The sequence below is a fragment of the Gigantopelta aegis genome, chromosome 10 (assembly GCF_016097555.1).
Source record: "Gigantopelta aegis isolate Gae_Host chromosome 10, Gae_host_genome, whole genome shotgun sequence".
Taxonomy (NCBI): Eukaryota; Metazoa; Mollusca; class Gastropoda; order Neomphalida; family Peltospiridae; genus Gigantopelta; species Gigantopelta aegis.
Genome location: NC_054708.1, coordinates 35,553,002 through 35,580,742, shown reverse-complemented (window position 1 = coordinate 35,580,742; position 27,741 = coordinate 35,553,002). Strand labels below are relative to the sequence as shown.

General features: G+C 35.5%; 1 protein-coding gene across 2 annotated transcripts in view; it reads left to right on the top strand.

Annotated features, from left to right (window-relative positions):
• LOC121384572 (anaphase-promoting complex subunit 4-like) overlaps positions 1–27,741 on the top strand; it is a 177,948-nt gene that overhangs the window by 144,528 nt on the left and 5,679 nt on the right. For both annotated transcript variants that reach the window (XM_041515027.1, XM_041515028.1), the window contains exon 25: positions 25,634–25,813. In XM_041515027.1, the coding sequence (XP_041370961.1) occupies positions 25,634–25,813 (180 nt within the window). The remainder of the gene's footprint in view (positions 1–25,633; positions 25,814–27,741) is intronic.

Genomic DNA, 27,741 nt, shown 5'->3' with positions numbered 1-27,741 from the left:
TTTCCAGCTGAGTGTCAATCATATCTATCCAGGACACATGTGAGTTAGGTGGTCTGTAGACAAAACATAACAAGATGTTTTTAGCATGTTGTCAATTAATTTGTAGCCATATAGTTTCTGTAGTCAAGTCTTCGATATCATTTCGTCTTTTATAGGATAAGGAGTTTCTAATATACTCAGTCAGTCCTCCACCCTGTTTGTGCCTTCTCTTCTGTCTTTTCGTTCCAAGTTGCATTGATCAATATTAATTATAGTATCCGGGATTTCCTGGCTTAGAAAGGTTTCACACAATCCTAATATATGTAAAGAAGGGTTTTCACCCATTGTCAATGAGATTTCATCTAGTTTTGGCAGTATATGTTGAATGTTCCAACTGGCAATATTGAAACTTTTTGTGGGGAAATTAAACTTGCTTTTACTTACTGTAAATCTTGGGCTCTGTTTTCAATGAAGTGATATTTGTATTAGATCTAAATTTTGCTGTACCTAAAGTTGATGTTTTCCCACAAGGACTGTCATTAACTGACTGTGAGGCATCTCCCAACTTTGGGATTTTAGTGTTAAGATATTGCTTATTTTTAGAACTGTCTTGTGCAGCTTTATTAGCAATATTTATGATTAAGTCAATTAGGCAGTGATTATCATTAACTGACTGTGAGGCATCTTCCAACTTTGGGATTTTAGTGTTAAGATATTGCTTATTTTTAGAACTGTCTTGTGCAGCTTTATTAGCAATATTTATGATTAAGTCAATTAGGCAGTGATTGGAAAAATAAGACAATGGCTTTACTCTTAAAGACTGCACCATGCTATACATATCTGTATTAACTAAAAAGTAGTCAACTGTTCTAGCACTATTATAGGTGTACCAAGTTAGGTTACCAAAGATATCACCAATGCACCGTCCATTTAATATGCATGTTTTTGTTTTTTGACACAACTGGACAAGTTTATTTCCAAATACATTTACAGAATTGTCATGGTTATTCCTGCCACTGGGAATCTGACAAATGTTCTTAGAAAAGGCTGGTGGGGAGTTTGAACTGGTTTTCTGGTTGGATTATATCTGTCAAATGCATGACCAGATCTAGAATTAAAGTTGGCACATAATATTACATCCCCCTCTGTCTGGTAAGATATTATATCATTTGCTAGGGTGTCAAAAGGATCATACTCTTTTTCTAACCATATTTTAGAATTTAGAATTATAGATGAGGTGTTTGCCTAGGACAGTGTATTTTAATGTTAAATGGATGTAAGCATGAACATCCCAGTGAAATGAAGTGATACACGAATGTTACGCTGTCCGGGCCAAGCAGTCACGACCTTGGTGATGGTATTTTCACAACACTGGGTATCAGGTAGTTGAGGCAGCTGAGAGGAGGTTGCAGCAGGAGCTAATTTCTTTATAAAAGTTGGCCAACATTACCAGAGGAAACCTTAACCACACAATGACTGCAGTCACTTGAGGAGGTGTCGGATACTCCGCTTCAAATCTCTTCATCAAACACCACAGCTGCAGTCGATGGGGACCCTTTAAGGGGCCAGATGCGTAGAGTGGCCCGGTTTTACTGCAGGCGTGAGCTGATAATAAACAGGGTACATAGGCAAGCCAGTGTTCAGTGAAGATGTTTGCGTGGTGTCTGTGACTATTAATGTGTTTATTTGTAAGGATGTAAACGTTAGTTGTGTAGCTTGCAGTTGCATTGTCTGTGCTTTATCTGTTGGGTGGTTGTGGGATTGTGGTGGAGACAGGTGCACTCACACACAGGAAACATTATCACATACTGAAAGCAAGCAGGATGTAGATATAGCTCAGTGGGTAGAGCATTTGCTTGAGATGCAGTGTCAGATTGAAATCTTTGCTATGAGTCTATTAGACTATATCTTATTGAAGCCAGTGCTCTAAGACTGGTATATTGAAGTCCATGATACACGTATGTGCTGCCATTTGTGTATATAAAAGTAACTCTGCTGCTGAATAAAAATAGTAGTGGCAGCTGTCTAGAATTATGTTCTACACCTGATTTGGTATAAACTCGCTGATTATATAGCCATTACCATCTCTCGTCTTTCATTTGAACTTGACATTAAAATTCATGTCACATGTTAATTTAAAAGGTCAGAATCCATGAACATAAATGTGTTTTGTTTTTTCTCTCTTGTATTATATAAAATCTGATTCTATGCAACACTGATATTTCATTCCATGAAAAAACCTGAAAATTAAAGAAATATATTTGTTTAGTTTTTCTAGTCCCCTATCGGTCCATAGGTTTCATCTCCGTCCTTCTGTCTGCTGGCTGTCTGTCTGTATGTCCATCACCCGCATATAGTTTTTCAGATGGGGTTTTTCTCATACTGCCTGGAAATATTGAGCTGACATTTTGTATATAGCTTTATTATGTACTGCTACAGTGTTTGATTTTCATGGCAATTTGCCGATTTTGACAGCTGAATTTAGGAGAATGTCCGTTGAATTTAGGAGATGCACAATGTATGAAAATTTGTTTTCCAGACAATATTTGGCAATACCTGAAGATATTGTACTGTTTAACCTTCGTGGTGATTTACCCATATTTCAAAGAGTTATGGCCCTTGAATTTAGGAGACATGGAAATTTGTTGGGCCGGGTAGGGAACATGTCTTGCTGTAGCAGTACTTTCAGGATGCTTGTTCACATCTACAATTCAGTAATGAATGAGACATTGATCAGAATACTACAACTCTGAGGCTGAAACTTGATGGCATGATAGACATGTTTGTTACATTGCAAACATTCTCTAAATTCAGTTATACGGCTTATTTGACTTGAAAATTGCCGCACTTAGAGATGAGTGTGTTTTGCTGTTTGGTCTCAAGACAATAATAACAGACTATAGATAATATAAAAGACATCTCATACTTATTACTATGGTTAAAGTTCAACGAGAGATGTATGAAATGAAGTTTTCAAGTAAGTCAGTTAATTGGAAACATTTTTAATGGCTTCCATTATAGAATCATGTGGATGAGTGGCCAGTCATCTGATGAGAGGTAAACTGCTGTATACATCTTAGACATAGCACGGTCTCGCGGGTACCTCTTCACTTCGACAACCCTGCATGTCTTTTCCTGCTCTCGGTTAATTTCAATGCGCTCAAGTTTCGTGTTTGCTTCGATTTAGCACACAAAAGCAATTCTGTGCAACTGGAAACTTTACATTAAAAGGCATCAGATAAACGTCTTTGTTCAACTCCTCATAACCAGTATTGGCCACAGGCACACAGCAGTTCCTCCTTTTTGTGATCAGGGTACACATTTTTACAATCGGTCCACGTAGATTTGTAACAGCTTGACGTCTTCAAGAGCCGCTTTTTGATCTTGTAAAAAATTATAGCAGGGTGGGTTTTTTGAGGGGGCCATACGATTTTTAAATCTTGTTTAGTTCAACAACTTCATGTTCATGTAACCAGACCAGTAATAGAAAGAAATGTTTTATTTAACGACGCACTCAACACATTTTATTTATGGTTATATGTCGTCAGACATATGGTTAAGGACCACACAGATTTTGAGAGGAAACCCGCTGTCGCCACTACATGGGCTACTCTTTCTGATTAGCAGCAAGGGATTTTTATTTGCGCTTCCCACAGGCAGGATAGTACAAACCATGGCCTTTGTTGAACCAGTTATGGATCACTGGTCGGCGCAAGTGGTTTACACCTACCCATTGAGCCTTGCGGAGCACTCACTCAGGGTTTGGAGTCGGTATCGGGATTAAAAATACCATGCCTCGACTGGGATCCGAACCCAGTACCTACCAGCCTGTAGACCGATGGCCTAACCGAGGCCGGTAGACCAGTAATAGAGTGATAGATTTAGTTTCCAATTTAATATGGATATTTATAAATGGGCAAAATTTAAAAACGGAATACCTTAATTTATATTCTCTGAAGACCCACTGTTAAAACATGCTTCAATACCAAAATAGGTTGCTACATGTATTTGATAATTTGTTTGACACTGACAAATAATATATTTTACCTTTTTTAAAGCTAGGAAGTAATTAATATCTGTTCAGCTTCTAATTCAGGCCTTTCTGCCATTCATATTTTTATTTTATTTAAAAAATTTTAAATCATGGCATGTATTATGTGGATTATTTAGAAAAATTAATATGACGTGTTAAACAAATTATAAATACATGTAATTACATTTACATGGAGTCAACAAATAAGCTGACTGATGAAAAGGCATGCTAAGTTGGTTGATGTCATGTTTATTTTGTTTATCTGTAGGGAATTATCCTGTTCATATACAAATTTAAGTTAAAAAGTTTGTTTAATTGCACCACTAAAGTACATTAATTTATTATTCATCAGCTACTGGATGTGGTAATATGACAAATCATCTTCAGCTGGTACATTTTTTTATTAGTCACAAAGAATCTTTTATATCCACTTTCATAAAGACAGGACAACACATACCAGATGGTCATTAAATACATCCTTCCAATTTCATATTTATTTCAGTCACCAAATCTTACAAAGACCGACATTAGATGCAATGAGTGCTGGTTTTATGGTCATAGATTATATTTGTATATTTTGCCTTTAATTTATATTTTGTCTTTAATTGAAAAGTAAGACATAATGTTTTGTATTTTCTTTTTTGTTGATGCCACCTGTTAATAATAATATAAAAAAAATAGTGGGAATATCACTTTTTATAAAAGAGAACTGAAGTGGAGGTATTGTCTATTAGAGTCTTGTTATGGCTGCTAAGATGTATGTATATTGCCATTATGACAACAAAACAGCATTTGATCAGGTCACTTAGGGCAGATACAAATAAGAGACTATCATTCCAAATTAGTGGATCACTTTCAGAAATATTTATACTTTTACAGTTTATGTTAAATCGGTTTCCTACACTCCCATTGGTGAAAACATCACGCACTATATATGATAATTATTGGTGAAAACATCACACACTATATATGGTAATTATTGGTGAAAACATTACACACTATATATGATAATTATTGGTGAAAACATCATGCACTATATATGATAATTATTGGTGAAAACATGCACTATATATGATGATTATTGGTGAAAACATCATGCACTATATATGATTATTGGTGAAAACATCATGCACTATATATGATAATTATTGGTGAAAATATCATGCACTATATATGATAATTATTGGTGAAAACATCATGCACTATATATGATAATTATTGGTGAAAACATCATGCACTATATATGATAATTATTGGTTAAAACATCATGCACTATATATGATTATTGGTGAAAACATGCACTATATATGATAATTATTGGTGAAAACCTCACGCACTATATATGATAATTATTGGTGAAAACATCACGCACTATATATGATAATTATTGGTGAAAACACCACGCATTATATATATATGGTAATTATTGGTGAAAACATCATGCACTATATATGATTATTGGTGAAAACATGCACTATATATGATTATTGGTGAAAACATGCACTATATATGGTAATTATTGCTGAAAACATCATGCATTATATATGGTAATTATTGGTGAAAACATCACACACTATATATGGTAATTATTGGTGAAAACATCATGCATTATATATGATAATTATTGGTGAAAACATCATGTGCTATATATGATAATTATTGGCGAAAACATCATGCGCTATATATGATAATTATTGGTGAAAACATCATGCGCTATATATGATAATTATTGGTGAAAACATCATGCGCTATATATGATAATTATTGGTGAAAATATCATGCACTATATATGATAATTATTGGTGATACAAATAAGAGACTATCATTCCAAATTAGTGAATCACTTTCAGAAATATTTATACTTTTACGGTTTATGTTAAATCGGTTTCCTACACTCCCATTGGTGAAAATATCACGCACTATATATGATAATTATTGGCGAAAACATCACACACTATATATGGTAATTATTGGTGAAAACATCGACTATACGCAGGCGAATCCAGAACGGCCGTTGCCAGGGCACTATATATGATAATTATTGGTGAACACATCATGCACTATATACCCCCGGGCAGGATAATTATTGGTGAAATACCAGGTTTGCGCATGCACTACGGAACCATATATGATACGTCCATTGTGTGAAAACATCATGCACTATATATGATTTATTGGTGATGGAAGATGTCGCATGTATAGGCGTCGTGGGTGAACGTTATGCGGCAAACTGCGTGCAGGAAATTCGGCGGGGGTAGTGTCATGGTGTGGGCAGCCATCTCACACACTGTCAGAACTGACCTGGTCCACGTGCAGGGCAACCTATATATGATAATTATTGGTGTTCCAACATGACAACATCATCACAACGGCTATATATGATAATTATTGCCATCGAATCACAGGATTTGAATCATGCATCACTATATATGCGACAAATTACCCTTGGTGGCAGCAGCCTTGCATGCCGAAATCCCCCATCCGTACATGGGCAGGCGGTGCCAGGCAGTTGTCAACACACGCGGAGGCCACACCCGGTATTGACTATGACCTTGGTGGTGTGTCCTATCACTTACTCACAATGGACTAGAGTGAATTGTGAACAATCCTGCAAATTTGGTAAAACATCAATAACATCACTATATGTTTTGATGAAGAGTATATGATAATTATTGGTGAAAACATGCACTATATATGATAATTATTGGTGAAAACATCATGCACTATATATGATTATTGGTGAAAACATCATGCACTATATATGATAATTATTGGTGAAAATATCATGCACTATATATGATAATTATTGGTGAAAACATCATGCACTATATATGATAATTATTGGTGAAAACATCATGCACTATATATGATAATTATTGGTTAAAACATCATGCACTATATATGATTATTGGTGAAAACATCACGCACTATATGATATTGGTGAAAACATCATGCACTATATATATATTGGTGAAAACATCACACACTTTATATGATAATTATTGGTGAAAACATCACGCACTATATATGATAATTATTGGTGAAAACATCACGCACTATATATGATAATTATTGGTGAAAACACCACACACTATATATGATAATTATTGGTGAAACATCACACACTATATATGATAATTATTGGTGAAAACATCATGCACTATATATATATTATTGGTAATTATTGGTGAAAACATCATGCACTATATATGATTATTGGTAATTATTGGTGAAAACATCACACACATATGCATTATTATCATGCATTATTGGTAATTATTGGTGAAAACATGCACTATATATGGTAATGGTATCATGCACTATATATGATTAAAACATCATGCACTATATATGGTAATTATTGCTGAAAACATCATGCATTATATATGGTAATTATTGGTGAAAACATCACACACTATATATGGTAATTATTGGTGAAAACATCATGCATTATATATGATAATTATTGGTGAAAACATCATGTGCTATATATGATAATTATTGGTGAAAACATCATGCACTATATATGATAATTATTGGTGAAAACATCACACACTATATATGATAATTATTGGTGAAAACATCACGCACTATATATGATAATTATTGGTGAAAACATCACGCACTATATATGATAATTATTGGTGAAAACATCACGCACTATATATGATAATTATTGGTGAAAACACCACACACTATATATGATAATTATTGGTGAAACATCACACACTATATATGATAATTATTGGTGAAAACATCATGCACTATATATGATTATTGGTGAAAACATCATGCACTATATATGGTAATTATTGCTGAAAACATCATGCATTATATATGGTAATTATTGGTGAAAACATCACACACTATATATGGTAATTATTGGTGAAAACATCATGCATTATATATGATAATTATTGGTGAAAACATGCGCTATATATGATTATTGGTGAAAACATCATGCACTATATATGATTATTGGTGAAAACATCATGCACTATATATGGTAATTATTGCTGAAAACATGCATTATATATGGTAATTATTGGTGAAAACATCATGCGCTATATATGATAATTATTGGTGAAAACATGCACTGTATATAATAATTATTGGTGAAAACATCATGCACTATATATGATAATTATTGGTGAAAACATCATGCACTGTATATGACAATTATTGCATGGCAGTAACTAGTGATGTTCCAATGATCGATTATGATCGAAAATTTATCGGTTTAGCTCTACCTATATGATGACCAGTTATAAAAATCCATAATCGATTTGAGCAAATGTTAATTTTAAGTGTTCTTCCAATTTACATGATGTAAATATGTTGGGGTTGGGGTTTTTTTCAAGTTTATATTATATTTTTTATATTAAATAATTATTAAAGGTAAAATTTGTGAATTATTGGGTCAATCTCGGTGAACACGACACTTGGTCCATGTCCATAAAATTCCAACTGATTCACAACACGAAAAACTACAGCTGGCTGGTTCTAGGCGATGACTAGGTCACCACAGCCATACCATCCAATGAAATAAGCTTGATTGGTTGTTGTGTAGCGTATAAGTTAACATAAAACTGACTGCCATCCAATGAAATAAGCTTAATTGAAATTAATTGTTCTGTGACATAAAAGTTAACCTGAAACTGATTGCTCTGTGATGTATAACTACCAGTTTTAGGTGGAAAAGAGGTTTAAACCTGAGTTTTCAGGATATGTCTGTTAGATACCATTTATCTTACAACTCGTTTAAAAAACATATCCAACTTTCATTTTGAAACAACTTGTAAGATAAATTGTATCTAATGACCATTAATGTAGTATTTTCTTTATTATTATGACCTTTGTTGAAGTCCTGTATCAAAATAAATGCCCATGGTTTTGATTTGTTGAATGGCAAATGGATGTTATCGTGATACATATAAATATATTTGCATGATAAAAATGTGACTTCTATTATGTTTTATTATAACATATATTCAGGGTTGAACTAAAAGATCAGCTTATACAAAGCATTTGATAATACACGACATATTTATTTCCAGCAAAAATGGACTGATAAAAGACATTTTGACCGGTATGGCAGACATAACATTTTCCATGTTTGTAGTGTGTACCTTTGTTTTACCTTGGTGATGATTTGGGAGCATATTCATGTATTGTGATTATACGATTTTGACCATATTGGTTTGGTTGTACAACTTTAAACACCTTTTTGAGTTCTGACAACCACATTACAAGTTGACTTCACCTTCAGCAGTGTGATACACCGAGTCTTTGTACAACTCTGAAATATCGTTTTCGAATGACGCTAATGTAACAACAAAAGTTGATTTTGGATATCATCTCCATTCTGTGCTGTTTGCTGTGTAAAGTATCTTTGTTTTGTGTGTTAATTGTTTTCAAGTGATGTTAACAAGCACCATTGTCCGTGTCTTGGTGGTTGTTGGCGGACTCGTTCACTTGAACAGACACCGCCACTCTGGCATCAGTGGACAGAATCGGCAGTAGACGCTGTAGGCCATATTAAATCACGGATCAAAGACGACGGTAACTGGACATCATATCTGTGATCAGTCACTTGAAGCGCTATTGTAGCTACTTGCTTCCTTAATCAAGTTGCTCAGCCGTTTCCTTGGGGGTACTGGTGCATGAAAATTACAGGGGCCACTGGTTACAAATTGTTCCCTCTTTAACCGTGATTTCATGTGTATGGATGAATTAAGGGATGTATTTTGCAGGGGGTCTTGCTTGGGAACCAATGGTAGCAACATATTCATATCACAACCTTTCATTTTATAAAGCTTCCTTCAATTTTGTTTCAGCTTCATTTGGTTGTTATTAAAATCTTTAATAAAAAATGTTCTTTTATTGCTTTTTAAGTTATTGTCAAAATTGTTTTCCCTTACAAGGCCCACTTTTATTATATTTTTCATTCATTGAAGTTCGCCCAAGAATGCATCATAGATCACAAACTCTGGTACATTGTAGCAGGAGTGTTAAGTGTAAAGCAATTCTACCAGCTGCGGTTTCTTTTGTTAAATTTTAGTTTTCCTCTCCAACTGAAATCTTGTATATATTATTATGTTGTGTTCCCATCCGTAACTTTTTTATCTTCGTTGTATGCTGGCATTTATTTAACAGTGTGTTGATCATCTTCCGTGCCGCAGTTTGACAGGTGGTTAAATTGTGTCAGTGGTAATTGTCCTTAGTTCTGACAAGCACTTTTATGTAGAACTACCAAAAAAACTTATCAAGTTTGACTTGCACTGGATTTATCAGACTCTTGCATTTTAATTTTTTATTATTTTTTTTTATTATTATTTTATTTTTTTGAAGGAATTATTTACATTTTAATGATGTATATGGGGGAATTGCTGAGGAACTCTGCATTCACGAAGATAATAATGGACATGATGTTGATGACAAAGTCCTTTTGAATCTCACCTAAAAGATTTGATGGCTGGCTTTAAGAGTGCACATCCCTGTCCCGAGTCAGACTCCCGATCTTATCGGAGGCCGGACTCTGGATAGGCATGTTCGAAACCCTAGTGGTATATGGACACGTTAAACCAGTTACTAAGCTAAGCTAAGAGTGCACAATGTGTTAAACATGTTCTTTATGTAATTAATTATTGCTGGTTTGTTCTTCAACAGTCTTCGTTATGTTTTGTCAGAACTGTCAGGTTTATTAGTTTTGTGGCCTAATGGTTACAGTGTACAAGTTCAGACGTTAGTGGATTTGAATCCCAGCATAAACACAAGACAAGTATTCAAAACTGAATTATTCACTAATAACTGAATTAATTAAATGTAAGTTATAGTTAACACAAGGGGTGAAATAAAAATAATAAATTAAATTTATAAAAAGTAGAAAGTCCACAAACATACTCAAATTCTGTGATGTCATGTTATAGTTTGTGACATGTTGAAATAAGTGTTAGTGGAATCGTGGGACAAATCAGTTAATTTATTATGAACTAAGATATTTTTAAGCAGTTGAGAAGTAAATTCTTGCACACCCAGTGAATTGTGATATTTGAGATATCACATGATGTTAACTGACATGTGCTGGACACTGATTTAAAGGCATTTGATTGGCTGCTCTGTGTTGATAATATAACATGGTGTATAAATACGTAACTGAAAGTGCATGAGCTGTAAATATGTTTTTGGTTGAAAAAGACATTTAAGTTTCTTTTAAATCTAGATATTGAGAATATGTTACAAATACATAATATTACACTCACATTCTTTAGCTACAATTGTTTTTTTTAATGTGTCTCTTGGTTTTGCTTGTTAAATACATTTTAAAAGAACTCGTAAGATTAACGGTGCCCAACAGCCACTCATACACTGTGGTGTCTTCTCTATGGGTGCAAGAGCCTCTGCAGTGAGTGAAAATGATTTGAATGTTCTAATTTCTCCCCATTAACTGAGAATGGTATGTGCTCTATCTCACTCCCTGACCTCTTGCCCTCCCTCTGTGTCTTTGAATTAGCCGTTAACCTGTAATTTAGTCTTACCACATCTAACTGGGGCTTCCAACACTAATTACATTGCTGTTGGATTCCTAGCTCTTCTAGAAACTATTGCCTGGTGGGAACCAGTAATTACTGTGGGAGATTGCCCGCTCATCACTTGAGTCTGTCACATTGAATTTTCCAGAGCTGCATCCAATTTCTCACCAATAATTGATGAACTTCCATCTGTTCTAGTCTTTTTATTTTTATTGGGGTTTTTTTTACTGTATTTTATTTCATTCTTTTATTTTACAAAAAAAATCATTATTTATGTATTTTTAGTATAGTTTCACAGTGACTGCAGAAATTATTTATGTATTTTTAGTATAGTTTCACAGTGACTGCAGAAATAATTTATGTATTTTTAGTATAGTTTCACAGTGACTGCAGAAATTAATGTTCAAGTTAGGGTGAGACCAGTGTTAGAAACACAGTATTGTCCTTACAGTTGTACTACATATAAGTTATTAATAAAACAATTCAAAAGTTGAACATGTTTGTCGTTTGGTAATGCGACCAAAGTTGCTTTAAAAATTTGGTAATTAAACATTTTCAATTATTTAAAACAAACCTTAAATATGAATATGTTATGTTTGGGCTACCTAAACGAAGGTTGTTGGGTTTTTTTTTGTTTTTTGGGGGCAATACTTTTTTGATGAGTTTCGAGCCTGGTTGAAGTTAGGGAAATGAGAACAATACTAGTAAACAAAGTTGAAAGACTGGGAGAGGATTAAATTGAAACAGGATTCAATATATCTCAAAATCACTTTATAATTTTTGATGTTTTTTTTTTTAATTGTGAATATAATTGTTCTGTTCCAAATATTGTAAATGACATGTAGATGTCTACAACCAATGTACAAGAAGCACAGCAGCGTTTAATTTTAAAGGTCTTCTAGCATAGTTATAAGTGTTATATGGTTTACTAGTTTCACTATTTATTGCATTTCTTTGTGAAATAATATTTATAACTTAACCTCAAATACATTTTGTTTTCATAATTACTTTGATACTGTTGTAATGTACTTGATTTAAAATGATATTACATGTAGTACTCAGTAGTACACATTGTAGCAGACATGCAAAGCATGTACACACAAAACTAGAACATTACATTTTAACTTGTCACTTATCCTATATAGATTGTCCAATAAAAAACGTTTTCCACCAGTAAATCAATAAAACAAAATATTTTATGGGAATATACATGAAATTAAATCTTTACTTTTTAGTTCCTCACCAGTTAAATCAAAGAAGAATACTGTCTGTCTGTTTGTCTGTCTGTCTGTCTATCTGTCCAAGATATATAGTTTTTCAGACTCTTTTTTTTTTTTAATGCCCCAAGGTATTAAGTAAACATTTTATGTATAGCTATATCATGTACAGTTACAAATTAAAGTTGATTTTAATGTTGATTGTCCATTTTTGACAGATTTATGGCCTTTAAACCTAGGAGATAAGAACATTTAGTAGGCCCGGTAGGGGACATGTATTGCTTTAGCTGTATTCTCAGAATGATTGTTAAAGCAAAAATTAATCAATATACTTCTTGTACATGTAGGGGCGAGACGTAGCCCAGTGGTAAAGCACTCGCTTGATGCGCGGTCAGTTTAGAATCGATCCCCATCAGTGGGCCGATTGGGCTATTTCTTGCTCCAGCCAGTGCACCATGACTGGTACATCAAAGACTGTGGTATGTGCTATCCTGTCTATGGGATGGTGCATATAAAAGATCCCTTGCTGCTAATCGAAACGAGTAGCTCATGAAGTGGCGACAGTGAGTTTCCTCCCTGAATATCTGTGTGGTCCTTAACCATATGTCCAACACCGTATAACCGTAAATAAAATGTGTTGAGTGCGTCGTTAAATAAAACATTTCCTTCCTTCTTGTACATATAACTGTGAGACGGCCCCTTTAATGCGATGATATCTGTTTTGAACTGTATTGAGAGGCCAATCTTTGGTGTGGTGTCTAATTGTGTTTACCTGTGTTAGGCAGAGCCACGGGAGACTGGTGATCAAGTCTGACCTTAGAGCCCCAATGTTTTCATCTGTCCCTTAGAAACCAGTTTGTTTCCAACCAAGTCATTGTCCAGGTCCTTGGTGGGGCGAAAAAAGAAAAATTGATGAAGTAAAAAAGAAGGTGAATTACCCATTGACAAGAGATAATTTTATGACACATTGTGGAGTGAGAGAGGAGAGACTGATGGCCCACAACACAGAAATCAAATTATCCCTCTGATTGTCCAGGGAGCTAATTGAGCACACCAAGGGATAACGGGCAGCACACTGTTGGCCTCGGAGTGCCATCTTTATCTATATCTAATTACAAACCTCTGACTTCTAGACCTCTCTGAAAGACTTAAATAGCTTCATGCTGAACTTTTGTATTTCTGTAGTAGAGTTTTCTATTTGCTTGCAGATGAAAGGAATGAAGCTGAGAATAAATAAATGAACCACTTTTAGAGTCAGGCCAGACACTTGTTTTATGAAAGGGGGCATACCAAGTTTTAAGAGGTTCATCAATGAACTGGTTCTAAATAGATTTACCTTTGCAGGTTCTGCAGTGTTTGGGAGCATTGAGTTGTAACGAGTGAAAGTCTTTATCTTTTAGTATAGACACTTGCAGTCGGGCAGCTTAAGGATAAGGCCCTTCTAGGGTCATATCCGGTAGATACTGGGTTCGTGTCTCACCTGAGGCAGTGCTTGTTTTTCATTCTAGTACTAGCTCTAACCCAGAGTGAAGACATCACTAGGATCAATAGCGATAAAGTTAAAGTTTGTTTTGTTCAACAATACCACTAGAGCACATTGATTTATTAATCATTGGCTATTGGATGTGAAACATTTGTTAATGTTAGAGAAGAAACCCGCTACATTTTTCCATTAGTAGCAAGGGATCATCATATGCATCATCTCACAGACAGGATAGTACATACCATGGCTTTTGATATACCAGTTGTACACTGGCTGGAACGAGAAATAGCCCTATGGGCCCACCTATGGGGATCCCCTCAATAGGGATAAAGATCAGCGCAAGGCCACATATCCCCAGTTACATCCACTTCACAGGTGTAGTTATGGGTGTGTGCATCATCAGGGTATTGGGATGGGATTCCTTGTACCCTGGGCTCAGGAGATACTGAGATAGCTCACTGATAGGAAGAGGCACGACTGTCAAATAGTCCCCGAGGGAGGGTCTAGCTCAGTTGGTAGAGTACTCGCCTGAGGTGCTTAGCCTGCAGGATCCAACCTCATTTGGCGGACCTACTCTCAATCTAATTAAAATTAGCTCCACTATTACATGTGGATCTAACAGCAGCCAGTTGGAGCTCATGTCCACCAATCAGTGATTTAAAAATAATTTGAAAATATTCCGAATTATCCTGAGGGTATACGACATGTTTCATGTGAATTACGAATGCCGTAAATGAGCTAATTTTAATTAGATTGACCTATTCTCTGATTGGTTTATTGTTTCATGTCCACCAGTGCTCCATGTTTGGTATGTGCTGTCCTGTCTGTAGGAAAGTTCATGTAAGGTCCCTGTAGCGGGTTTCTTCTGAAGACTGTGAGTCAAATTTAACAAATCTTTGACATCCAGTAACTGATTAATAAATCAATAAATTGTCATTGAACAAAACAAACTTTTAAACTTTAAAATAGTCTGATACCAAAAGGGAAATACTGTGGCTTCTTCATTCATTTCACTGTCGTCGTCTGTGTATGTTTTTGATATCCGAACAAAAAAAAGAAATTTGTCTGTTATCTATTTATGGTGTATTCATAAATTAAAAAAAGAAGGAGAGAAAACGTTTCTCACTATACTTGTTTGTGTGCAAGTCTGCAAGGCTTTGAGTAAACATTGTTATTGACAAACCCCTGCTGGGCCTCGTGATGATGACATGAGCCAACGTAATGCTTCATTTGACTGGGAGAATGGTAAGCCATGCGTTGGCGAGATCTACCTGCAGCTGCTAACGGCAGCCAATCAGTGCCCAGCGAGAGCTGATTAACCTGTAATCGGAGGTGGGACACGTGCCGCACACCCTGCTGAGAAAGCGGCAATAAAAGCAAGAACCAAACCTACGAAATAACGTAACCTCGCCACATGTACCTGATCACAGCGCAAGTGAGCACCGGTTTCTTTTGTAGCCCTGCACTAGCTTTACAGTGTCAGGGATTAAGTTACCCGCGACATATTCACATTCAGAGATTTGAATAAGAATCATGCTTCTCAACCAAATGTCACTGTGCAATGTTGTGCCAAATCTTGATAGTACATGTCGGTCGGTTAAATAAAGTGAAGTAAAAAAAGGTTTTCCGTTTAATATCCTATATCAGTGATCTTAACACTTCATGTACGCGTTGGTCACAGTGTGAGGTATATGTCTTAAATCCCACGTCAATGGTCACTCGGTCTTTTTTATACGTACTATACTTAATTTTTATTATTTATAATCAACAAAACATATTAATGAAAAGATATGATACATCAAAGCTAATTCCTATATTAAAAATAAAAACTTTATATATAAAACATCATTCTATGTACATGTACCCGATTTTATTATATGTTATATTATATTCTGTGTCCCTTACACCTTTGGCCCCTTAAAATCCATTTCTAATGTCCCGTAAACAGCTTTTTAACATGAACCCCTTGGGGATCAGCCCATAAAACACCACTGGTCAGTTCATGAATACCGCAGGTCATGTCATGAACACTAGAACTCTTGAAGGATTGAATCCCCTCAGTAGACCCATCTCTTGTTTGGATTTCCCCCATCCCAACCAGTGCCTGACAACTGATATATCAAAGCCCATTGTCCTGTCTATAGAAAAGTGAATATAAAAGATCACTTGCTACTAATGGTAAACATGTAATGAGTTTTCTCTGAAGACTTACTGTCAGAATTACCAAATGTTTGACATCCAACAGCCAAAAATTAACAAGTTATTGTGTTCTAGTGGTGTCGATCATTAAACAAGATATCCTTTTTCAGAAGACATTTATGTTTTGTTGTCATATAATATAATGATGGAATGAAAAAAGGGAACACATAAATAGTAACAGCAAATATTGACTACAATCAAAACCCTCATCCACAGTATAAACCCTCGTCCACAGTATAAAGCCTCATCCACAGTATAAAGCCTCGTCGACAGTATAAACTCGCACTGACAGTATAAACCCTTGTCCACAATATAAACCATCGTCCACAATATAAACACCTTGTCCACAGTATAAAACTCATTCACAGTATAAAACCCTCATCTACAGTATAAAAGCCTCATCCACAGTATAAAACCCTCATCCACAGTGAACTATTAATGTATTATAAAATAAAAACCTGCAATTTATTTGGTGTACAGATTATTTGGTGTATGAGTAGCAGATGGAGATAAAATGATCTACCAGAATGGGTGGGTCTTTTAAAGACTTAATTTCAAGCCCTGCATTGCTCCTGAGCAGCTGTATTTGAATGGTAAATTACTTCTGTGTAATAAAACATGCTGCCACTTTTAAATTTGAAGGACTCTTTCCATGTAATAAAGCCATAACATGAATCCAAGAGTAAAATTACTGCATCCATTTGTGTTTCATGAACTAGCAGCTAAGTTATTCATATTAATTTTTGTTTTCTTTCAGTGTAGCAATAATAATGCATCTTTTTATATTACCTTCATGTTGTTGAATGGCTGCAATACGCACCAGTGGAGCTAAAACATCTGTTTCCTCTTGCCATGCAACCTTATTGTTGATTGGCTAAAAATGAAGTGATTATTTGACATCACATGCCATAACCCACACGATTTGAAATATAGGGGCTGGCTTTGTGTACCAGTAGTCTTCATTTCAGTCGGGGCTGTCAAATTTTGATAAATTAAAAAAAAAAAAATCTATATTGGTTTGTCCAGCAATGAATGTGGGGTTTTATGTTTACACTTTACGGATTCTGCATTCACTATTGAGACTATGATGTTGCTATGGTTACAATATTGACCTGTTTCTTTATTAAAACTTCCTTCAATCGTGGATTGTTATTTTAATCACATAATTTAAAAATAAATAGTTTTGCAAAGCAGTGTTCCAACCTGATGATTACATTACAGTGGTGTAGGAAGGTGCCTAAAAGTGGTGGTGGTGGGGGGTGTGGGGGGGGTGCGAGCACAATATGTATAAATATAAATATATATAAACCATCACAGCTGCTACTGGATTAAGAAAAGTGGCACATGCCCCCTTGGCCACCCACCCCCCACTCTGGGTTGGAGCCGGTACTGGGCTGCAAACCCTCTACCTACCAGCCTGTAGTCTGATGGCTTAACCACTACGCCACCGAGGCCAGTCCAGTGTATTATACAAAAGGACTGCAAGCCTATAAAGAGTGGAAATGTTCATGTCACTGAAATGTGTCAGTTGTTGTGCCTTTAAAGAATAGATCAATTATTGCTATTCAGTTGTTTTTAAATGATGGGAAGGGGTAAGACTTGACAGATATTTGAAGCAAGATTATGTTTTTAACATATTTTTTAATTAATTAATGTAGACTTTAAAATTGCGTGATATTTCAGTACTGTTCTTTCTTTTGTCATACAGGTATCCCAACCAAAGCTCCATGACTGACACGTAATAAAGTGCATATACAAGATCTCTAGCTAATTATTTGATCACAGTGTAAAGGGTATAATCTAGACCATTTTTGAAGGTCCCTTTTTGGTGAATTGGGAAAATATAACGTGTCTAATAGAACAAGGGGGATTCTCAAGAATATAACCAATACCAATACATTAATCAAATTAGTCTTCCAGTTTTATATATCTTCATCGTATACTTGTACCTGTCAAAGTTCTAAAGCATTAAAAATATATATAAAAACTATTGTTTTATTTATTTTAACATTAAATGAGTATACATAAATGTTTCTCAATGTTTCTTTCATTGGTATTCTTTATGATTAGTACAGGTGATGACATCAATAGGTTTATTAAAGATGGAGTGTTGGGGGGAATAACCACTGTATGATGTTGCTTTTACATGTATGATATATTGTGCAAAGTGGTTATCCCATAAGGGATGAAATCTTCTTACACTTGTATGACTGATGCAATTTAACTCAGTGGTGTATACACAAAGTTGCATGTGTATAATTATGTCCCAGAGCTTGATGTTATTGTCATGATTATACCACTATTCAAAATGGTAATGTTATATATATGACAATTGTAGGCCACTTTAAACAAGTTTTTCCCCATTCCACACCATGCAATTTGATGGGTTCTGCATTGAACCTGTATTAATGAAAATAATCTTTTTAGGTTGACATTTGCTGGGTTGTTCATTCATAATATACAGGCATTTTTTTTAAAGTTTGCATTATTACCTGGTATTATTTATTTAGGCTTACCCGCCATCTCTCACCATGGCATGGACAGCAAATAAAATATTTAAATACATTACATTTGGTTGCCCTTACATTATTGCATATTCATTATGGGAGGGAGAGAAGGGTCGTTACAAATTGGGGTAAAAACAAATGTATTATTATGCATTACATTAATGTCGAATGGTCCTTTGTTGATCTTTGTTGTCATTCAACAATACATAACACAAAATCTAGCATTTTTAATATCCCTCTTCCTAGTGTAACGTTTTGTGACCGTGAGACCAACAATATTACATAAAAAATGTTTTGGCCGATTTCAGCACTCCCCTGATGTGTAGTTAGTCTAGGATTGATCCCATCAGTAGGCAAACGAATCTCGTGTTTGATGCACAAGCCAATTGATTGTATTCTTTGTCATGCACACTAATGCATAAATATTTGAACACCTGCCAAAGCCTTTGTTATTAAGTTACATATGTAGATATTATTACCCATATGGTTACAAATATCTTGGTACATATCAAAGAGATACATCCCACTAGAATGCCAAGTGGGACTTTTGACGTTACACGATGACGTCATCAATTAGCGCAGCACAACCTTAAAGGAACGTCAACGAAACAAGATGATTGATATATATTAAGATCAATTATGGGTAATAAATAGGATATTAAACTCGCTACAATTTCGTATCAGTGTTTCTGCCAGACATAGGGGGTATGGAGGGCCTCCCCCAGAAAGAAAATGGGTTAGGTTTAGGGTTAGGGTTAAGAAAATCATACAGTAATGATAAGAGTAATTAATTTTGTCGAAAGGTCAACCTAAAAAATAAAACATGCCAAAAAAATCTGGGTATGGTGCCATACCCATTTTACCCTCTGGCAGAAACCCTGCGTATCATGTTTATGTCCCTCGTGAAATAATTTTCATTGTTACTCGCTAAAGCTTGTGACAATTGAAAATTATTTCACTTGGGACATAAACATGATACGAAATGGAAGCTCGTTTAATATCCTATAAGTATTTATATACTTGTACACTTACATATACTAGTAGTTAAAGACTTAAGCACACTGCCATTGTACGATGTTTCTCACAGTGGGGCGGGATCTAGCTAAATCGGTAGACCATTCACCTGAAATACGTTGGATGTAGAATCAACCCTGATTGTTGGTTTTGTCACGTCACAACCCGTGCCCGATGACTGGTATATCAAAGGTATGGGTATGTGCTGTCTTGTCTGTGGAAAATGCACGAATCATAAATCAATGTGCTTTAGTGGTGTCATTATACAGAACGAAGGGGTGGGACATAGCCCAGTGGTAAAGCATTCGCTTGATGCGTGGTCGGTCTAGGATCGATCCCCATCGGTGGACCCATTGGGTCATTTCTCGCTCCAGCCAGTGCTCCACAACTGGTGTAACAAAGGCTGTGGTATGTCTGTGGGATGGTGAATATAAAAGATCCCTTGCTGCTAATCGAAAAGAGTAGCCCATGAAGTGGTGACAGCGGGCTTCCTCTCTCTCAATATGTGTATGGTCCTTAACCATATGTCTGATGCCATATATCCGTAAATAAAATGTGTTGAGTGCGTCGTTAATATAAACATTTCTTTTATACAGAACGAACTAATTTTGGAGTGTTTTTAATGGCTACAATTTTTATGAAATATATTATCTTGTTGACTCTAAAATGTAAAATTCAGTGTATCGAAAATGTTTTTGATCATTCTAATATTTGTATTAAAATTTTGACCAAACTTCATTTTATTTCCAAATAATTTTTTCTCCCATACATACAAAATTATGGGAAGGTAAAATCTAGAGTTGGCAACTAAAAATATTAGGTTGACCTGAAACACATTGAAAATACAGACACTGATATTCTAAACAAAAAAATGTGTGTAATATGTACTTTCATTCATTTCAAAGACTCTTTTAGTCACAAATGTTTACAATGGCAGTCAACTTAAGGCAGTCTTTTTAATGTTAACTCGATGCCCATTATACACCAAATTGTCTGATGATGAATAATGAGATTTGTCAACATGAGATATACAAATTTGAAATGTTAAAGTGTATTAAACATTTTACATCATCGACTGTGGTGCTCTTTCCTCTATAGAGGCTCATGTTACATACTAGTATTTAATGCGTCTGTTACACACCTGTATTCAAATTTTTTTGCACCTCTTTGACACCTGATTAAGAGATAAGTGCACACCTGCATGAGTAATGATGCAGTCGCTGCACTGGCGTTTGTGTTCAGCGTGCAGGCAGTGACACATTGCAGCCATAGTTTTTTCTACAGCGCCACAACACAGTGAGCAAGACAATATACCAGTGTACCGGAGTACATTCCGTCAAATTAGATCTACTATGAAGGGATACAAGATGAATAGGGAAGACCCCAGGTTGTCTTAACATTCTGTCAACTGATTAATATTGTATTGTAAAGAAACTGTTACCTGTAGTATACATACATGGAGGGGACGTGGGTAGCGTAGCTGTGGTATGTCTGTCACCTTAAAGTCTTGCTGTGATAGAATTTTTTTTTTTTTAATTTAATTATTTCTACTTGGCAGTATTTGTAATTTAAGGTGGGATTTTAAATTCAGGAGTCATCGAGGGGATAGTTACATGTATACATTTGTACATATGTTACACACAATGTTACACACCGACTTCATTTCTCATCCGATTTTCATGAAACCTCACATTTAGGAATAGGAACATAATACTGTAAAACGTGTATTATTCGCGAATGTGTAATTTTGGCGTTTTTCACGTTTTTAATTTAGCCGCGAAAATTACACTTGTGCAAATAATAAAATCCATTAGAACAAAAAAACTAAACAAACAGTTTAGCCATTTTGGCATGCTGTTCTGCGTCATACAGTCTATATTCACCGTGTTTTTGTTTACGATTTGTAGAAGTGTTTAATTTATCAACGGCATCATTGGCGGCCTGTGTCGATTGAACTTCTTCGATGGTTAAACACATTGAAGGGTCAGATAAACCAACAGTTACAGGTTTGTCCATGCTTTTTTTAACCACTGCAAAATTGAACCTGCCATAACGCTGTTTTTATGAAGAATGATAAATGTAGTTGATTTTTGGAACAGACATTCTTACTGGTATTGTTAAGCTGTGAATAAACATTTAGAAATTAGTATAATGAGCCATTTTTAATTGGCCAATCAAAATCAGGGACACAAATGGTTTCATAAACTTCCGAAAAAACATCATCGACAAGTGACAAAAACAAAAGAGGTGAGACGTTTTTAACAACTGGTGTTTAAACATTAAAACAAGATTACTAGTACAAGTGTTTGTCTTTATTTCACACTTTCTGGAGAGTTGATTGAACCACATCCTGCATTAATTGTACACACAGTGTGGTTGCCGCTGGACATGTGGCTGCAGCACTTAGCGGAGTCGCTCAGAAAGGGATAATATTACGTATATCTCTGTTGACCACTAGTGTCGATTTAATGTTATGTACCAAAGTATAGTTTTATACGTGTTAGTAATTTTAAAAACAAACAAACAAAAAACAAAAACCATGACACCGCAAAAATTAAAAACCACGAACTGCCTGCATTTTTGATATTGCAAAAATTTACTGCTGCGAATAATACCCGTTTTACAGTATCATATTTGTCTCACTGGTCCAAGGTCAAGGTCACTGTTAACAAAAATTTAAATTACTATGTTACCGGTCTTCCATCTTCATTTCATAAATCCAATTTTCATTAATGTTCACTTAGAAATAGGCTAATTTTTTCTAAAAATAGAAATTCCAACATCTATTGATTTGATTTCTTATCCGATTTTTTACATCATGATATTACCTCTATTAAAGGTCAAGGTCATAGCTACTAAAAACAAAACTATGAGACAAATTACATTTGCAGTGTTTGCTTTACAATCTTGTAAAATATCTTTAACATGCAAATGAAGATTACAATAGAATGCAATAAAATGTGTATATATTTGAAGTATAGTAAGGGTAGGAGCAGTAGCTTAATCTAGTAGCAGAAGTAGCAGTTAGCTATTTTATTCAGTGCAATTACTATTTTATGGAGAAGGGTTGTAACGAGTTTGTCATATCATTTTAGTACTTTTTTATTATTCTGTTCTGGGGTGGGGATGTATTTTAATTACAAAAATGCATATACAATTAAAATGTACACTTATTTTCAATGATGAAATTCATAAAATATTGAAATAAACTTAAAGAAGATTGTTCATTCCAAGACGATCTCCATCTAGATTTTGTTCTGACGTGTAGTCTTCACTGAACTCTAAGCTGCCAGTGATGATGCTTATAACGGTTGCAATCTCAAGACCGTAGCAACATCTACATGCTGTGTTTGAGCAAGTCCATATTAAAGCCTTGAGTCTAGACTTTCCAGTTTTATAAGATCCTCTTAATTCATGAGTATCTCAGGTTCTCTCCGATTCAAACACACCAGCCAAAGTTACCTTGTAATTTGTCACCAGCATTATCCATTAAGACTGGTAGAAAGTTAACCGATTAACAGCGGCAAACAATAATAGAAAAATTCTAAATAATATCAGTTGCAGAAAACTCTGATCATCCTGCTTTTTGTCTGAGGGGTCGGAGGTCACACTGCTGTAGAAAGTGAGAGTAAATTAACGTCCATTGGTTGTATTATTCCAACTCATTACTGGTCTTTTCACTGGATCATGAATCTTTGAAGACTGTTGTTTACCAAGACCCCTCAGGATGCAAGTCACTTAATTTAGCCTGTCATGCACGCACTAGAAAGGTCTGATGGCCGTCAATTCATCTTTTGTCTGAATATGGCAAATTCTGCTTGATGTTGGTTTACCAACTGTTGCTTTCTGTTGTTGAAAAAACTCAGACTGGATTGTGAGAGTCTGGGCACACTGATTTCACACCTGTTACACCACTGGCTGGTTTCCCCATGCATCTGTCTCTGTTTCAGTGATAGACCGGCCTCGGTTTTGTCGTGGTTAGGCCATCGGTCTACAGGTTGGTAGGTACTGGGTTCAGATCCCAGTCGAGGCATGAGATTTTTAATCCAGATACCAAATCCAAACCCTGAGTGAGTGCTCCGCTTGCACTGACCAGTAATCCATAACTGGTTCAACAAAGGCCATGGTTTGTGCTATCCTGCCTGTGCTGCTAATCGGAAAGAGTAGCCCATGTAGTGGCGACAGCGGGTTTCCTTTCCAAATCTGTGTGTTAAGGAACCATATATCTGATGCCATATAACCGTAAATAAAATGTGGAGTGCATTATTAAATAAAACATTTCTTTCTTTCTTTCTGTTTCATGTATTACAAAATATTTTTTTTTTTTTTCAAATGTATTGTTACAGGTTGTGCAAATATGTCAGAATAGATTAATTTAAAATATTAGTTTTTAAAAAAAGTGTAATTTTGTTTTACTAAACAATGACCTTGTTGGTAATGAAATTTAACATCATAGTTTCTGACACTTGTCCTTTTGTAGATGGTTTTTTGATCACGAGTCACATGAAAGTCAATCTCTGGAGCGAACTTTAATGTTTTGTCTCACAGATATATTTACTCAGGGTTTCTGCCAGAAAGAAATTTTTGGGAATGGTGCTATGGAATTGAATGCAACTGCAGTCAACAGGGGGGTATGGGGGACCTCCCCCAGAATGAAAATGGGTTAGGTTTAGGGTTAGGATTAAGAAAATCTTAATGATAAGAGTCATTAATTTTGTCAAAACCTGCAGAAACATTTGGATATGGCACCATACCTGTTTTACCTTCTGGCAAAAACCCTGTTACTGATTGTCTCACAGATATATTTACTGATTGTCTCACAGATATATTTACTGATTGTCTCACAGATATATTTACTGATTGTGTTTTGTCTCCGATATATTTACTGATTGTCTCACAGATATATTTACTGATTGTCTCACAGATATATTTACTGATTGTATTTTGTCTCACATAAGATTTACCGATTGTGTTTTGTCTCACAGATATATTTACTGATTGTGTTTTGTCTCACAGATATATTTACCGATTGTGTTTTGTCTCAGATATATTTACTGATTGTGTTTTGTCTCACAGATATATTTACTGATTGTGTTTTGTCTCACATATATTTACTGATTGTGTTTTGTCTCACATATATTTACTGATTGTGTTTTGTTTCACAGATATATTTACTGATTGTGTTTTGTCTCACAGATATATTTACTGATTGTGTTTTGTCTCACATATATTTACTGATTGTGTTTTGTCTCACAGATATATTTACCGATTGTGTTTTGTCTCACAGATATATTTACCAATTGTGTTTTGTTTCACAGATATTTTTACTGATTGTGTTTTGTGTCAGATATATTTACTGATTGTGTTTTGTGTCACAAATATATTTACTGATTGTGTTTTGTGTCACACAGATATATTTACTGATTGTATATTGTGTCACACAGATATATTTACAGATTGTGTTTTGTCACACAGATATATTTACAGATTGTGTTTTGTCACACAGATATATTTACTGATTGTGTATTGTGTCACACAGATATATTTACTGATTGTGTATTGTGTCACACAGATATATTTACTGATTGTGTTTTGTCTCACAGATATATTTACTGATTGTGTTTTGTCTCACACAGATATATTTACTAATTGTGTTTTGTGTCACACAGGTGCAGTCATCACCAGGTTCTCGATGTGGCGGTATACGATGAGCACACTCTGTGTGTGATGCTGCAGGAGGACCGTGACGATGGTAACCCCGTCCTCATCCAGCTGCCCCTGTCGATTCTCGCCGGGGTGCCATACACACGGCTCAAAACAACCGAGAATGTCACGTCTCTCCCCAATATGTAAGTACCAGTAACAGTCGGGGGTTAGTTGTAACTGTATACATAAAAAATAATAACCTATCTTAAAACACCCCAAAAAGGCATCTACATAGCTGTTGTTGCTATAAGTGATAAATGTTAAAGCAATCACTAAATAGCATATACCCAATGAATACTTTGTGTGTTTAAATTGGTCAAATGTTCATTCAACCTTCAAAATAGCACATACCCTATTAATATTTATCAAATGTTGAACCGTTACGATTAAAGTCTCAGGGTTTTAGAAAGTGTGAGTTCTTGTGGTTCTTTCATTTAAAAAGCCATCATCATTTAATGCTACAACAATGGGCGATTGTTACACTGTCCGTCGTTGTCTAGTCCGAGTCACTCATCATGGTGGAAATCAATGGAAGTGCTGAATTGCTGGTGATTCTCCAGTGAAGTAAAGATGCACACCTGTTTGACCCATGCTACAGTGTATTTCTCACAGACCGTCTTCCCATTCAGCAGAGACAGTCGGCACTATTCAGTGATTTATGGAAGCAGTGGCACATTTTCAGCTCTGCTTGACACCTGTGTTTAAAGTTATTCATAAGGAGAAAAAGTTATTTTTGACTATTTTTGGTTGATGCTTTTAAAAATCCATTGTGATCCATCCATCCATCTATCTGTGTAAGCCTTTTAATGGGTGTAATGTTACAGTGGGGATTAAGATTAACAACCTGTTGATGAACTTGGACTAAAAATTAAATGTTTCAAAAATAAGACCCCATTTTTATGGTTTTACATTAAGTTTGTTTCATACACTGCAGTCATTTTACTTTAGACTTAAAATTATGTTTCAGTATATTGATCTTTTATGTTGCTTTAGCAGCTTAATATCAATCATATTCTGAACATTTCAGCTCCAAACTTTTATGCAGCAAATTGATGAAATTTGAAGTTCCAATTTCCATATTACTTTAACATACCAAAATCACTGCAAGAAACAGTAAATATATTTGTAGTAGACACAAAGGATATTAACACACTGGGTGTGTAAACTGTAGTGTGGTGTTGAGGTGTGGCTGAGCTGTCCAGTGCTGTTCTATCCACTCATCATTTTTATGTCGCTCCTTAACCTGGGCACCGAGCTAAAGCATGACATCAGTTGTCCACAATTCACATTGCTGACTCTGACATTTGATTTGTGAAAGGGACTTGATGAGATGTACTTCTCTGTCTTCTGGTTACACCTCTGAGGTTTAGTGTGAATCCTTTTCATCATTCCACACATCACTCACAGTTATTGTGCCATCCCCATTCATAATCCGAGTCATCCCACTCAGAAATTCATTCCTTTTCACTGCATGTCAGTGAGGAGGAACAATGTGACCAGTTGCATCCACCACCCAGTGTCTAGAGTAGGGTCATCTCATTGTTCTAAGGTTGGGCGGGTCAGCCTGGGTCAAATGAGAGGTCGACTCAGTCAAAGTATTAGGGATCATCTTATTGATGCGGTTATCTCCTTGATGCACGGCTTGTTGGACTTGTTTTTGTGTGTGTTTGATGGGAGAGAGGCCAAGTCACGAGTGATGGGGCCAATTTGACCATACCGCTCTGACCTTGTAGCCTCTGTGAGAATACAAGGTCGGGGAAGGTCGCAAGGGATGCTCTTGGTGTGGAGTGGAGACAATGATACATCACAGATGTTGAATGACCTGTGTGCCATCATTTGGACTAATCACCCTCATCCTTCGTGACATGGTGACCGTCGTTGTTCTGCTATTGTGTCCAGACCCAGCAGAAACGGCCACAGCAACACCATCGCCAATAGGACTAGATCTGCAACTGTCACTGTGTCAACTGGCAGATGGGCAGATCATCGGCTTTTCTCACCTGGCACACACTCTTTTATATAAAAAGTTTTTTAATTGGAATATTGTGTTTAGGACAGAGGGGCAGTGACA